This window comes from Labrus bergylta, chromosome 5, assembly GCF_963930695.1.
Source record: "Labrus bergylta chromosome 5, fLabBer1.1, whole genome shotgun sequence".
Taxonomy (NCBI): domain Eukaryota; kingdom Metazoa; phylum Chordata; class Actinopteri; order Labriformes; family Labridae; genus Labrus; species Labrus bergylta.
Genome location: NC_089199.1, coordinates 2,222,893 through 2,239,489, shown reverse-complemented (window position 1 = coordinate 2,239,489; position 16,597 = coordinate 2,222,893). Strand labels below are relative to the sequence as shown.

At 38.7% G+C, this 16,597-nt stretch overlaps 1 protein-coding gene across 2 annotated transcripts in view; it reads right to left on the bottom strand.

Annotated features, from left to right (window-relative positions):
• cpne5b (copine Vb) overlaps positions 1 to 16,597 on the bottom strand; it is a 143,112-nt gene that overhangs the window by 24,463 nt on the left and 102,052 nt on the right. For both annotated transcript variants that reach the window (XM_065954532.1, XM_020634359.3), the window contains 6 exons: positions 13,764 to 13,867; positions 11,934 to 12,038; positions 3,212 to 3,253; positions 2,931 to 3,006; positions 991 to 1,044; positions 284 to 345 (listed from right to left, as the gene is read on the bottom strand). In XM_065954532.1, coding sequence (XP_065810604.1) covers positions 284 to 345; positions 991 to 1,044; positions 2,931 to 3,006; positions 3,212 to 3,253; positions 11,934 to 12,038; positions 13,764 to 13,867 — 443 coding nt within the window. The remainder of the gene's footprint in view (positions 1 to 283; positions 346 to 990; positions 1,045 to 2,930; positions 3,007 to 3,211; positions 3,254 to 11,933; positions 12,039 to 13,763; positions 13,868 to 16,597) is intronic.

Sequence of the window (16,597 nt, the reverse complement as noted above, 5' to 3'; positions counted from 1 at the left end):
TGCCCGAAATGGCCAAATTATCAAAGGAACCAGGTTTAATACAATGGTGAGCTCATCCAAAATGGTTATATGTGACTCATTTAAGCATGACATTTTTTAATAGCCCCACCACTCTCCCCCCTCTTATCCATTTAAACACATATTTCTCCTGAACTGATATATAATGAGTTCAACACTTCAGAACAAAGTTTTCTTTGTAGAAACAGAATGTGCCGTCATTAAGAAGCAAAGAGGCCATTTCAGGCTTTTGTTTTAAAACATGCAGGAAGTCATTGCCACTCACCCTCCTTTGATGTAATCTAAAAACGTGAACTCTGACTCCACTGAGAACGAGAGCAGGGTCACCTACAATTAAAGACAAGGAGAAACATTCCATTAAACATGGTGGTAATGATGTTTTGCCCGTAAACTCAAAAAACCCTTCACATCTCGACTTGTTTTCAGCTCTCGACAATCACTCTGGTCAAAGACGTGAGCCGTCTGGTCTGCAATGATTGATTCATTTACATGGCCAGAGGAATCGTCTGACAAGAGGACGGGATGCATTTGTATGCATTACCTGCACATACCCACACTGCGGAGTAAGCTGTGTGAAAACCGGTGTCTGAATTGGTCACTGGTGTTGCCCACTCTGATCTCTCAGATGTGACTTTCTTTAGAGTTTGTAACTTCATCTTTCATTTTGTTCCATTTCCATATTTACCTGACATCAAAAGTATAAATCCTATACAATGAACCACAGTACCATGTACTATACTTAATCATGCACAGTGTTTGTGATATACAGACAATGCTCAACTGTTAAATAAGAACATTAATTGGGACATCTACTTTTTCTCACAACAAAGAGCGCACAGGTTGGCATCTTTTTCCAAGGCGTCAACACTTGCACAATAATTAATGAAGGAATCCAGTAATAGAAGAGAAGTAGGTGTGGAGCAGAAAAGAGGCACAACGCCAATCTTGGTTTGCTGCTGTAGATTTACTCACTGTTCCAGAGTTGACATATTTCTTCTTCTTCATTTTCTTCTTCGTATTAATCACCTAAAAAATAAACAAAAAGACATGTGATCTTGAATGGGTCTATTTTGGCCGTACAGTTTATCTCAAAATGCCTGCAGGAGTTAATATTTTAGCATTATATTAATACAAAATAAAAAGGTACACATACACAAATGACATATTTGTATGGTGAAGTAATACCCAATATTTTTCTCTCGGAATGGTTACAAAATATGACAATGATCTAGTATAAATTTAAATAAAGCAAAGCTGTGTAAACTCATTTTAAAATAATTGCAACCAAATGTCTTAAGAAATCTTCTCTTCTGCCGAGAACAGAAACATAAACTCTGGCACAACAAGTCAACCGTTTATGCATCCAAGCAAAACACTGCATAAGTAGCAAATAATTATAATGCTGCCTGTTATGTCTTGTCTGCTGGATTTGGCAGGCTATTATGTATTTTTCATTTCCATTGCTTTTCCCAACTCCTTTTAAATGTCTCTCCCCAGATTCAAGCTCAGTAGGCAAGGAAATGACCTAAGAGTGTCTTTAAGAATGAAATAACTGCTTTTACTACATGTATTGTCCGTTCTAATTGGATACAGCAAATGTAATGAATGCATCTATGTGGGTGGCAAGAATAGGGATACATGTAATCACATAAGGTTTGTGGGTAGGTTGAACAACTTGTTTGTCTTTATGACTGATAGTGGTGAGAAGGTGTTTGTGTTTGTATAAAGCAACAGGTGGGAAACGGAGCTCGTGTAAGATTACTTATACAGTAGTTAATATATAACTTCATCTCAGTATGTCATACACATCAATCATGCTTTCACAGGACACAATATTGGAAATTTAGATACAAAGTCAGAGTTTTCAGAATTGACGGGTGAGACAGGCTTAATCGGCAAGACCTACATTTACTTTGCTAATACCAGTGCCGGAACAAAGAGAGAAACGTCAATCCGGTGACCAAAGACGTCTCAGCTCATTACCTCGTTTCTCTATGGCTGCTAGGCATGAAAGTGGCAGCCCCCTCATTTAACATGAAGGGATGGCAATTTGTCTGACACACTGAACAATCTGCTGATGCAAAAGTGAAAGCGCCTTTCAGTCCCACTGGGAGGTAGAGAGGAATCAAGAGTCGTGTATAATGAAGCCGACATCCAAACGACAGGTATTTGTCCTTCAGCTGAAGGCCACCAAACCACATGAAGCATGAAGGTATTGACATGTCCTACTTTAAGGTAAGACTTTTTTTAAAGACATCCATCCTATTGAATTAACACAATGAATTAGCTTCTGTACAAACAAGAGGAGTGATTTCATTCTAAAAGACACTCTTCGGTCATTTCCAGTCTTTGCCTATATTGAGCTTGAATTCTGGGGAGAGACATTTAAATGAGTTGTGTTTGTAATTTGCATACAGAGCTGTATTGTATGCTATTAAGACACAGTAAGGTATCCCTTGAGAAGTATTGAGAAATAGCTATGATCATTCTAAATCCCTGGGTTGTTCTATTAATCCTGTTGTATTTCACGCTGCTGCTAATAGCTTTGTTTCTATGTGTGTCAGCATCCAGGTGATTATTGTAGAATAATAAATCTAGAACTTTGAAAAAGAAGACCATATAAAGTAGAAGGAATATAAAATTGGATTTATAACTGCTTGGTGGGTGAAACATGCCCAAAAGCTATTCCATACAAATGCCCTTAAAAGCAATGAATAAAGACTGCGGATTCACTTTATTTCATTTTTTTTTTCAACCCTTTCGTGCAGGAGAAGAAGATGGAAAACAGTGCAACGCTGATATAGGAGATGGAAATGTCACTCCTGTCTGAAATGGAAACCAAGATCTTTCGATGTAGAGGGATCCAGATCACGGGAGTCAACTGACACATTCAAAACATTGGAATTACCCACCTCGTATACATTGAACTGGCTTTGCCCTCGAGCTAGCTCTCGGTAGCTGGTTGTGAAATCCCCAATGAAGTCGTGGCTGGGAGACAGAATAAAAAAGAGAGCAACACTGAAGTAAAAAAAACAAAAATACATCAGACACAAATATCAGGCCAACATAGCATATGCTTCCATTTCTATTTTATTTAATAGAAGTTGGGTAGTTCTTGAAATAGATATTGAATTGCAGGTGGATGCTTAATCAATGCAGTACCAGTAGTGTCATGTCTCACAGTCATTCTCACCTGCCGTCCCTGTCCCAATCATACACCTCCACCTTGATTGTTCTGGAAATCAAATCAGAAGAGCACACAGTTAGGGTTCAAGTAGTATGATAGTCGGCTAACAGTTGTACCCAGAGGCAGGCAACTGCTTGGGGCCCCAGGCCAGTAGGGGACCCCCCAACGGCTGACAAACTTTAAACCAAAGCATTGCTTCAAAATGTGCAAATTTTGCAACGACAGTAGGAAACCTGCCTAACCGGGCCCCATCTGACAGCACTCACTCTCAATGCCCTGCTAAGCGTCGCAGCATTATTCCTGTGAACAACCAACATTTCTCAATGAAGGAAAATTAAGAGGAGATATCCTTCTGGGGGTGGGGAAAAAAGGAAAATAATAAACACGACAGAACCTAGAATTGCCCCTTCTTATACCACCTGGTCTTCTCAGTGGGAGTATGTGTATTTTCCCTCAGCCTGATTTTCTCTCTGCCTTTCAGGATTCAAACAGCGTCTCACATGAGGTCACCCCTCATGAAGGAAAGAAACAACACAAACAGTGTCTCCTTTACTTGTGTGAGATTGTTATTATGCACCTTGTTTTTTCAAGTTTGACCTTTTATTTCTTTTACTTAATGTTTATTTGTAAAGGGGCAAGTGTGAAGCGAGTACACCTACATGCCACACACTACTGCATCTTTGAGAGAGCAGCAGACAAGGAAACATTGGGCAGAGGGAATATAGGACCAAGTTGTTTTAACTCAATAGAACTCAATTGAACTGCTTTGAGGACCAAGGGCCTGGTTGTTATTTGAGATCTTGCACTCTATTCAAAGCAGAAAATATACAACGTACTGCCAAGTGTGTGTATCCTTGAAGTCTACAAACATTTTAGTGCATTTCCTTCCCATTTTGGTGAGTAGAGCTTACATTTTGAATTTTGAATCTTAATTTCAACTCAATGTTGTCTCTTGTACACTTGCCTTCCTTCGACCACTTACATTTGTTGTGACTTTACTGACACAATTTGTCAATTAGATTTATGATGATGTCTTTTTGCTTGCAAGTCCTCGTCCTCTCTCTCTCTCCTCTCTAGAAAAAATATTGAGTGATAGAGCTACTAGTTATTAAAATTTCCATAAGGTACACAAGGTTGCTGTCCTTAGAGAAAGAAATGAATGGAGGATATTTCCATTCTTGGAGCATTTATTCAACATGTGAGGCCAGAGCATAAAGGGTATATAGTTCAAGTGCTGTCATTTCATCTCTCCACCACGTCATCAATGATGCTTTTGTCACTTATAAGGTCAGGTGATAACAGGTGTTATCCTCTTACATACCAACTCTTGAAACCCTGGATGTGAATCAGGCTCATCATCATTATTGATTGGTTTTGAGGATGCTTATTCAATTAAATCTTTCAGAGTGTTTTTCAGTTTGGTGCGTTTATGACTAAGTGGATATGTTCAAAACAGGAAATCTCAAAAGAACCTTTGCTATTTTTAAACATCTGCACCTGTATTCGTTGATATCATTAAAAAATGAAGTGTTTAATGTGTTTGGAAATGGGCTAAACTTTAAGGGACCTCGAATGAAATGAACATGGATTGTCAGCATGGCCCCTGAAAAACTTTTGTATGAACTGCATTTGAGGTAACTTTAAAATGTGTAAAAGATCCCACATAAAAACAGTCTGATGACATTTTACAAAAAACTCAGCAGAAGCACGTCCCTGCAGAGTGAAAAAATAAAAAACACAACTTTTTCGGCACCCTATTCTCGATTCACATTGATCTCATCCCCATTGCTCCCCTCTCCTCCCTCTCTCCCCCACTTCATCTTACATGAGAACTGACACCAGTCCAGATCTAAAGAAAAAAAGAAGCAAGCTGCACATCAGAGACTTTCTCCTGTCACTGAGGGATTGAAAGATTCCTGAAATAAGCCCAACTTCCTCCATGCCACCTGGCCCCCGTCGCTCTGTGATGACAGTTTGTTCTTTCCAGGTAATTTTCAAGGCTGTGGGGTAGAGTAAACGTGCTTTTTACCCAGGTGGTAAAAACATGATGCATCTTTTTTCCAGCATTGGAAAACAGAAGGGTAAATGTAGAAGTTAGAAAGAAAAACAGACACAGAGTTAAAAAGACATATCCCCTCCCTGATCTGTCTTTACGTAGAGTTTAATGTAGGGAAGCTATATGCTATACCACTCAAATGAAAGTACCAGGAACTGCAGTCACTGGCTTAAACATTTTTAATCTTAAATTACAGCTGCATCAAAAGGCTCACATACTTAGATCCTTGAGGGGCTCCTTGAGCTCACATAACAAAAGACACTCCAAAACTAATCAGCCACAGATATCTCCTGCTACTATTCTAAGGTGTTTTTAATGAACATGACTCATCTTTAATAATGGAGGTGCATATAATTGAGAAGAAAAAGGAGATCTGACACAACTATTCTTAAACTGTAATTAGTCTGTGATCCCCATGTGAAGGATGGAAATAGACTGTTTGAGTCATCTGGGAAATCGTGTGAGTGACAGAGATTTTTTCAATCATTATCAGCAGCATAAGACATATATGGTATATACACCTGGGTGTTCTGAGAGTGTGATGGATGTATGCAGGAATTTCCTCACACCTCAGTTGTTGAGCAGACTTGCACGACTACTTCGAAGCACCTTCCATTTCCCTCCTCTCCACACTCCTTCATCCTCTTCTCCTTCACTGACTCGTCTGGAAACAGGCTCTTTGACACATTGAATTTCTGTTTCTCCTGTTTCAAGTACTCTTGTCTTTGCTTCCTGTTATCTGTTATTTTCCCCTCCTTAATTCCTCCTTCTGTCTTCCTCTCCTCTCCTTTACCCTTCCTTTGTCTCTTCAAATCACATAAAGGACAGTGTGAGTCTAATCAGAAGGCCCCACTATCACCAGTCAAGTTTGAGTCTGTGTTTTCATCCTTGTCTGTGTGTTTTCAAGATATTTAAAAGGTTACCAACTGGTTTGACTAAGATGTAGTAGACAGACAAACAGTCTTGTGAAATAACAAGCAACACTTTCCCTTCTGTTGATTGTGTGTTGGGCTAAGCATGGTTATGAATCTGAATAAATAAATTATGCATTTTCTCTATTTACACAAGTTTATACCCATCACGTGGTCTTTAAAGGACCTGCATATATTTATTGTAACCATACAATCCAAGACCACTTGCCTTCTCTTGTTTTCAACTTCTTAGGCTATTTATTCTAAAAAGGTTTGGGGGAAATTTAACCTGCAAGATAACAAGATTTATGTTAAGATTTAAAAATCAAAGAATTGTGCAGACAGTGTACATCAAATTCTGCAACCCCGCCACCAAAAATCAACAACTGTGCATGCAAGCGTATACATCATTTCATAATTTTTCTGTGAATTGGAGACATTCTAACCTTGCTTTAGTTCTTATGGAGGAGCAAAGGAAGACGTTCAGCTAACAGTTTTAACAGCACAAAAGTCTATCTAGTCAAGACAAAAATGCTTTTGTGCTTATTCAATTTTATCACAATACTTGGATGCCAATTTGATTCATATTGTGATTCTGAAGTAATGCAATACAACAAGTATTGTGATTCGATACGTTTGATTATTGTGTTTCCTTTATGGAAACAAAAATGAAAGAAAGAAAGCAGAATAGCATTAGTTATATTTTAAAAAACAATAAAAATCACGTGTCAGTCAGTAGGCCTAAGTCTTTGCTTTTTTTAATCATCTATCACACACTCATTTGCAACTCATTTGTTATCTTTGTTTCCTTGGTCAACCAGTCCCGTCCAATCTAGTATATGATTTGTTGCCTGGAGCAGCGACATTCAGCACCTTACTGAACAGAACAGACTGAGATGTTTCAGTATTAGCTCCTGGAGCGGCTGAATAAACACAAACACGCTGAAAAGAGACGCTGAGTGACACACTGTTGATTTCCCTCTCTTGTCATTGGGAACAGGTATGCAAAAAAAAAAAACAGATTTGTGAAGAATGCGAGCTAACAGCAGCTAACGCTAGCGGACTAAAGCTCGTGGATGGGCTATCGCTAGCAGGATAACATTGATTAATGATCACCAGCAGCCTTCTGCTACAAGCACATTCACTAACCTGAAACAAATAGGCTACCTATGGTTCACTGGATCCAAACACTAAGATCCACTTTTATAGGATGGCGTCTGATGTTTAGAAGTCTTTCTTTAAAATAACTGAAACATAATTATGTATGCTAATGAGCTAATTAGCTCGCTATCCTACTTATTTTTTTATTGTCCAATAAAGAAATCCAGATTCTTTATTGAATGGATTTCTTACCCACCCCTTCTATCTGAGGAGGAGTTAGAAGTTGACTAAACACAAGACTTTCTTTAGAGTGGTGTTGATGTTCTGTGACTTATTTGACCTTACTTGGATAAGGGACTCAACATACAATGTGTTATTGGACACACTTAAGTTACACAAGTTAACCAACCTTTGTATGTAACTGGACTAGCCTTGTGTTACTTACGTTAACTCTGACTGTTTCATAATGATAACCTCTTTTGTCAGTAACTTCATTGCAACGGCCCCCCCGCCCCCTCTTGAAGGTCAAGTTAATAATAAAAAATATATATTTGATTTTTTTTTTGTTGATCTTATTTTGGGGCTTTTTGTGCCTTCATTGTAGAGATAAAGTGGATAGAGTCGGTAATCAGGGAAATAATTCATTTAAGGATACCTTTCCGATAGAACAGGACGGCATGAACACCAAGATTCCTTCAAGTGTTTGTGTTGGTGTCCGTCTGCCTGCACCTCCCCTTTGGGGAAACACTGATTGCAATTGACCTATTCTGTTGTTGAACATGTGTTTATATGAGCACGTGTTCATGGACCCATGCCTTTTCAACAACCCTTTACACCAAGACCAGATAAAGCAGCTCGGTTTCATAATCGTCCTAGTGCTTGTTGACAAAGGATACTTGACGGTCACAAGGGGATGTTAAGCTATTCCATCTACTAAGTAAACTAGCTTAGAAAGATATAAAGGTTTGATTTAAAGGAAATAAATAGACAAGTTTTTGTAGTTCACTGTTTCCCACATATACTGCAAGTATAATGAATACTAAAAGAGTTAAAAGCTTATCTTACATCTAAAACCAAAGTAAATGGCACTGCATACCAGAAGAGGTGAAAAAAGATCCGGCACTATTTCTCAGATGCCGCGTGCTTATTAGTCTGGTTTAAAAAAAAAGAAAGTAATGGAGTCGACTGGAAGCATATGTTGTCTCTTTTAGCACAGACATGGCGTATTCCTCCCTTTGGTCCTTTAGAGGTGTCAGTTAGGAGAGCGGAGTGCTCCCTTTGGAAATGCCCTTTGCTGAACTCACTCCAACTTCTCTTTTTGCCCTGTGGTGCATCTAACGAGAGGAACATGTCCAAACTAAAGCACTGATCTAATTAAAGCAAAGTATATCAGCAGTAGGTCATCCACTGACACACTTGAGCAAACTCATGCTCTTAACAGCTAGAGGTGCTTGAATGCCCTCTCCAACATCTGCTGGACTGGAGAGAGAGTAGGTGCCAGTACAGATCACAGCCTCTTCTTCCAGATACAATACAAGTAAATATAGCAGTGGTCCTCATACAACCCTCTTCTTCTTCCTGGTTAATATTAATGAATACAAATGGCCATCATTAGGACCATTTTCAAAATCAATACTTGATTTGCTTGATAGCTTAAAGTGGTCTTAATACAGCCTGTTTACAACTGAAATGGCTCAATTATTTAATACACTTTCCATAGCAAGCAAGGCATTGGCAGATTTTCTATGAATTTAATACAATGTGCAATGAAAGACAGCTAATGGTTGTTGATGGATCATTAAAAAATGGAATGGTTGTGTTTGTAAAGATTTACAATGTGCTAGCCATCTAAGTCCTCATATAATACATAATTTATTACTGTAAAAAAAAATACACACATGAATGAATAACTTGCCAGTATAATACAATACAGTGGATAATCATTCTGAAGAAGGCTTTGGAACACAGCATATGAATTGTATTTCAATTTAAACAAGCTAGTTTAAGCCTTTTAGCTTAAAGACCAGTATGCAAGACATCTACTGAATTAAATCATAAAATAACCTTACAACATCAGAAATTAAGGAAACATGTCAAAGTGCTGGATTCTCTTAATTATTACAATGCAGCAGCCAGTATGTCCTCCTCCTAAATTTCAATTCAGGTGCGGAATGGTTTGTTTTGAAAAGAGACAGTAGGCCGTTTTGACGCACCCTGCACGGCAGTTTTGGACGGCACTCAGTTTGCCAGGCTAACGGCAAATTAAGAGATGTTGCAGCAATGAAACTGGTTCAGATAGAACTAATTCTATCTGTCCTAAAAAGGCCACTGCATTTTTCTGAAAAACTCCATGACCAGAAAGGTGGTAAAACTAGGATGAGTATTGAAGAAGTTTTGAATAATGGAGAGAGCTTAGAACGCAGAAATGATTCATGAAAACCCACAGCTCCCTCCGACCTTTGAGATTGGGCTTCATTACCAATCTGAAACGTTACACGTCAGAGTTACATATTGCTCCTTTAAGCCCAGCCCCCATGCAACATGTTACATACTGTATGTTTGAGTCCAATAGAGACAACATTTGGTTTCAGCCTTGATTCTCTCAGAGTCCTGCAGTGGACCAAAAAAAGAAAAAAAAGAATTATTTATTGGCCGTTTTCCGTCAAATGCCTCAAAACACTGATAGTGTCCTCTAGTTCATGAATATAAATAGTAATGAAACTGTTTAAAATCAGCGTATGGTCTTTTGATAGAAGCTTGGAAGATTATTTAAATTTGAAAGGTTCAAGAGTTATTTCTAAGGGGTCTAAAGAAGTATATCATTTAAACATATACCTTGCCACTTCCTGCTCACAGAAATACAAACACGCAGAACAAGTTAAGACAGACACTCAAAGTTTATCCTTTCGCCCACACACAGAAATATAACCTGTTTATTTCCACGTCGTGGGGATATTTTGAGAGGTGCTGTATTTCAGGCTGTTTTGGCTTGTCACATTAAATCATACTCTAAGTGTGGGTGTTTGTGATTGTGTGCATGTTAAGATTGAGTAGGATCCATTTAAGAAGCTCAGCCCTGTCCCTCATGTACAGTCAGGTCCTATAGGGTCCTTTATTTAGCTCCTGTGTGATCAGCTGACTCAAACAAGTGCAGTATCTTATCATTTTAGAAACAATCCCTCACATCCACAGGGTTAGATTCTCAGTAATAAGTGTTAATTTGTATTCAAAGAAAAACTTGACAGACACCTTTGACAGAGAGACTGGAAAGAAACAACATGTCACATGAAATACAGTATGTCTCCCAACAAAAACAATCCGTCTGTCAGTCCTTTTTCATCTCCCCTCATTCCTTTTAAATTTGAGGAAGGCAGATAAGGTGGTGCTCAAAGGATATCATATCACCTTTGACACAAATTGTATACATCAATTATCCCAATGGGACATAATTGATTTTAACAGGGAGAATCCACTGAGACCGGCCTCTTTTCCAGGGTAATAAAAGATGGATAAGATACAGTACAGTAATCTACCGTAAATGGTAAATGGACTTGAGCTTATATAGTGCTTTTCTAGTCTTCCGACTACTCAAAGCGCTTTTACACCACATGTCACACCCACCCATTCATACCCTTTCAAACACTGATGGTAGTGGTCGCTATGTAGTATCATCCATCAAAAGTAACTAATCCCATTCATACACCACTGAAGCAGCGTGAGCAATTTGGGGCAAAGTGTCTTGCCCAATGACACATCAGACATGTTGCTCAGCTGGGGATCGAACCCTTGACCTACTGGTTGAGAGGCGACGACTCTACCAAGTTTTCTAGAGGTAATATTTGAAGCCCAAGTTATGATATATGTAAATAAATTATAAATGATGGGGACACAAGATCCTTTAAATGTGTTTAAATCAAAAGCAATGCACTCATTCAATATGTCTTTTACTCTGCAGAAATAACAGCATCATAATATAATTTTTTTTGTAATTTTTTTGCACAACAAATTATTTTGCATTGGGTTTTAACACAACTGTATTTGAGCCTTAACATTTTATACTAAGACCTTCTTACTAGTACCACCAAGCGTATGATATGCGGCTACCCAAGACAAGTTTGGCTTTGGTCATTTGTTTAAAAGTAAGGCTGACCTTATATATCTGATGAGAATAGTGTTGATAGCAAAACCACAAGAAGGTCATTTGAGATAAGAGAGGCTCATTGTATCAGCGTCTGCAGGCTTTCTAGCAAAGATGAATACTGGAGGATTTTCTGAGCATACAGACACAGAAATAACAGTAGAAAGAATGGTGAGCAAAACAATGCACCATGTTAAACTGGTATTGATTCCTGCTGGTTAAACGCTCAGACACTCAGGGTGCTGAAAGGCTATCATCAGTGCACAGTTTGTAAGTCGGAGAGATTCTGATGAGAGCCATTAAGGCAGTCGATAGATTGAAAATCTGAAATCGATTAAGGAAGTGGATGTCAATGGAGCCATCATTACTGACTATTAAAGGTGTGTACGTGTAAATATTCCTTCAGAATGTGTGTAATGATGTAGAAATAATGTGAATTAATGGAGCTAAGTGTAGCAGTGAGAGGATAACACAGCAGCTGTAGGAGTCAGGAAGCAAAAACAGGGTGAGGCTTGCTCCTACCTGTCGTAGTCTCCGTTGCAGAGCGCTCGTACTGGGATAGTGAAAGGCTGCCACACTGGATTTAATGTGTTCTTCACCACCTCTGTTTTATGGCAGATAGTAAACCTAGAAGCGGAGGGGAAGGAGGATAGTTAAAGAAAGGTATGTCCAAAAAGAAAAAGATGAATTATTTGCTAAATACAAAGCTAATCGAGAGCTAATGTGCAAAAAAAGGGGGGAAACAAGCTAAACATAAGAGATGGATGTATAAAGACAGTATCATCCCACATTGGCATGAGAGATGCGTTAAATAGGAGTGTGTGGAGATTTGTACACTGCCAGCTATATTGCATCAAAGTCCAGAGAGAATAATTTAATATTTCAGTCTTGCTTTTAACTCTTTCCCCGTGACCACAAGTGTGACATTGATATGCAAATTGCTCTGATATCTGAAATGTTTCGCTGTGCTGAGCCACATAAATTCCACTCAAATACCCCCCCGAACATCCTCCAAAAAGCAACAATGTGTTATCACATTTTCCATTTTTTTTCCCCACCCAAAGCCTTGGATTACTTGTGCTCCACTAAGTGCCTCAAGGCTTTTTTGAAACGTGGTGAATCTTTTAGCCACACAGGCCCCCTAATTTGTAACCCCCCCTCTGGCACCCACAACAGATAGTCCTTGCAAATCTGTGGGGATCCGTTTCCCACCCTGTTATGTATATGAAAGAAAAAAATCCTGAGAAAAGCTAAAGAAGAGCCTAATGAAGCACTTGCCAAAGCTTCTCCAGCTACATGGGGCTGACAGTGCCACGACTGCTCAGCCCCCTCAGGGAGGATCAAGAGCACTCTGAGAGGAAAGCACATGAGGAGATGTGGTGTTGTGTGTGCATCTGTGTGTGAACTGGCTCCAAAAACAAGTGCTTTTTTATTGTTGGAAATGTAGATATGTTTTTTTCTTCTTGCTTTTTACACATTTCAGTAATTGCCTCTCTTTCATATTTGTTCTCCTGGAGTAATTTCTGTAAGGCAGAGTCATGGGAGTTGTAGTTGATCCGTGAACAGGATAATGCTGTGTGCAGCCGTTTAAAGCAGTGTATGCGGCAGTAACCTCTGCAGCTCTCCTCCTATACACTCACCCCCCCCCCCCCCCCCTACAACACTGTATCTCCTCTAGTGTTACTTCTCTTTGCCTCTTTTTTCTTTCCCAGATGATTTCACGAGAATTATCTATTATGCTCCTGTAATCTCTCTGCTATTACATTTAAAAAATAATTTCTCTTCTGTTCCCCAAAAAATGATTTCCAGGCTCTCATAGGGACTATTTTATCCGATTGTTTTTAAAGGCAACCTAATGTGTGACAGTGTTTTCTTGCCATGGACTTCAATAGCACACTATGTAAACTATGTTATAATAATACTAGTCTGAGCCTTAGATACTGCAATGCATCATTCTACAAAATAATGACTTACACCCCCTCCCCCCACCACCACACCCAACCCCAAAACCAGGAGATTCAGGGAAAATGATCACACGAGGAAACACAAACCACAGTGTGTTGCTAGAAGTTGTTTAAAGCTAGACACATATGAGCATTTTGTGGGTTTCCCAATTTCTTTTTTTACACACTGTGAAGGTATACTCAGTATCAGCTGATCCACACCAGTAAGGAAGACTTTGTATTAAAACATCTGTCAGAAACGGTTGCATTGTGGCGGTTACATATGCTACACCTCAGAGGAATATGTGTGTCTCAGGGGGTCTTCCCCTAAACCAGCAGTCCACCAGCAACTGGAGCTCCCTTTTTCAAAACCTCAAAATGACAACATAAACCTTCATCGAGCACTCACGTTCCATCTTCGTTGCTTCTGTAGAAGACCATGAAGGGGTCTGACTTTCCAAAGAAGTCCTTCTTGTCCAGCTTGTTGGCACAGAACTGCATGGTGGCGCTGTCCTGCAGAGATGCACAGAGAGAATGTAGAGGTTTGTTAAGGGGGGGGGGACTTTTGATGAATATAGAATCTAAGTAAAAAGCATATTTGGTCCTCTGCATTTCTCTATTTTTAACACAGGAAGATAATGAATGAAACAACTGTCTACGTCTGTATGTGTGTGTTTCTTTGGCATAATGTGAATGTTTGATCATTTTGCACAAAGACATTAAATTATATATGAACATGGTGTTTTCTTGGATTAACGTAAAAGCAATAAGGTTATTTGGATAAATGAGTCAGTCTGAGGTAAGCATGTGTGCTCATTGATCCACTCACAGCTGCTGCTGCATTAAGTCTATTAGACCAGGGAGGCTAATAAGAGCTCAACACACCAGAAATCTGAAAGTCTGAATAACTCTTTGCTACTTTGCTTTTCTTATATTATCACAACTAGTTAAAAAAAAGTATTTTATTGTCTGAGGACATTGCAGAAACATCTTTGACAGGCTGGGTTTTATTTATTTTTTAAACGTTCATCGTTCTTTTTACATTATCAGCCTCAACTATAAGACCAGCTGTACTTGTAACAAGTTAGTATTTTACATGTGTCAGTGCCATCAGGGAGCATTAAGACCCAGCCATATGGCTAATAAAAAATGGAGTTAAAAAGTTCTGTAGAGGGTTGTGTTGACTCACAGTGGGATTGACAGTAGTAACCTCCTTTATTACTGCACATCAGAGTAAACAGGCTTCAAACAGAGGGAGCACAATTGGCTTCCAAGCCCTCTTACAAACACCCAGAAATGTAACACATTGCTTGGAATTTGAGGAGATGCTCATATAAGTTTTATTCTATCAGGTACACATGATATTTTTCAGTAGTATGCATATATCTGTTGGTGTAGACTGATGTCATTGTCACCATCTTAGTTTGTGTTGTGTGAATGTCACCTACTTACATTCTCAATTCAATTTTTCAATTCAATTTATTTGTATAGCGTCAACTCATAACAAGTGTTATCTCAAGACACTTTACAAAAAGCAGGTAAAATACCTTACTCTTTGTTTGTTAACATTACAAAAGAGCAGGTAAAAAGACCTTACTCATTGTTATGTTACAAAAAGCAGGTAAAAGACATGGAAAGCATGAGAATTCAGACAGGAGGACTAAGTCAACCCAAAGAGGGGACCTCAGGAGGAAACACAACTTTTGAAACACAAGAGAAGAATTTCTCTTCATCTTTACCTTGATGTAATCTCTCTCTCTCTCTCTCTCTCTCTAACTCTCTCTCTCTGTCTCTCTCTCACTCTCTCTCTCTTTCTCTCTTTCTCTCTCTCTCTCTCTCTCTCACTCTCTTTCTCTCTATCTCTTTCTCCCTCTCTCTCTCTCTCTCTTTCTGGCAGTCAGCCCAACATCCACTCTAACTGTATCTATGAACACAGCCTAGTGGTGTGTGTGTGTGTGTGTGTGTGTGTGTGTGTGTGTGTGTGTGTGTGTGTGGGTGTGTGTGTGTGTGTGTGTGTTTGTTCATGCATACACAACTTTTCCCCCTAACAACAGTACTGTAACCATCCAGTCCTGTGGACTATGGTGTGGGCTCCTTTCAAAATAATGGTCATCATGCTAACCTGTGCTGATAAATGTTACAGCACCTTACAGGCTCAAAAATACATCAAACACACATTCTGCAAACTTTTGAGAGTGTTTTTAACTTTTTAGAGACATGCTCCGTCTGTTGTTTAAGAAACAAGAACTACGTACTAAGTGGCTGTGGAACGACCTGCCTGAGGATCTCAGACTAGCTACATCAGTATCTTCTTTTAAATCACTTTTAAAAACACATTTTTATGGTAAGGCCTTCTTATAATCCTTGTTTCATCCATGATGTTTTATTTGTTTTACTGTTAACTTTAGCCAATCTCTGTCTCGGTTGTTTCTCTTTTCTCTGTTCATTGGATGATTGCTGCACTGTTGTTTTATTTTTCATGCTTCTAATAGTAATTTATTGCTGTGTATTTGACTGTTGGGATTTTTTCTTTTTTCTTTAAAGCACTTTGTGACGATGGTTTTGAGAAGTGCTTCATAAATAAACTTTATTATTGTTATTATAAGTGCTGTACATCTTCATGCTGTCATTAAAGTCCAGGATCTACAATGATATAATGTGTTTCAGAAGTTATTAAGAAGTGTGCAAAAGAAGATCATTTCCTCAAATAAGTGACTTTGACCTTATTTGATTGGCATTTGTTCCACAGACCTTCTGTTTTTTTCCCATCACAATACAGCTTATGGTATACTTTGTTAAAACCATGTTCATAAGAACTCACTGTTGCATGTTTTTTCAGAGCTTAGCCTTGCAGGATTATCTCTCGTGAAGCTTCTACACCTCATTAAAACTGAACAACAAACAAAGCTTTGTATTGTGAACTACTCCTTGATTAAGAAGTTAAAGAAACTGCTGCGTGGACATAGTTCAGAAGACCTTGATCAAATATGGCAAATGTGAGAGAATTTAAGAGTAGTACTGTTAAGTTTTGGACTCCTTTTAACTTTGTTGAAAAGAAGAAGAAGGAAAAACGATGATTAAGCAAAACTACAAATATCTCTGTCTAGCATGTGAACCATTTTTTAACTCCATACAGATTGATTTTTTATTTCATCATATTTGATCTTTCTCTTGGGCCACACACGGCATTTTTCTTATGCCTATAGTGCTTCCCTGAAACCCACAAGCGTTCCCCCTAGGAGT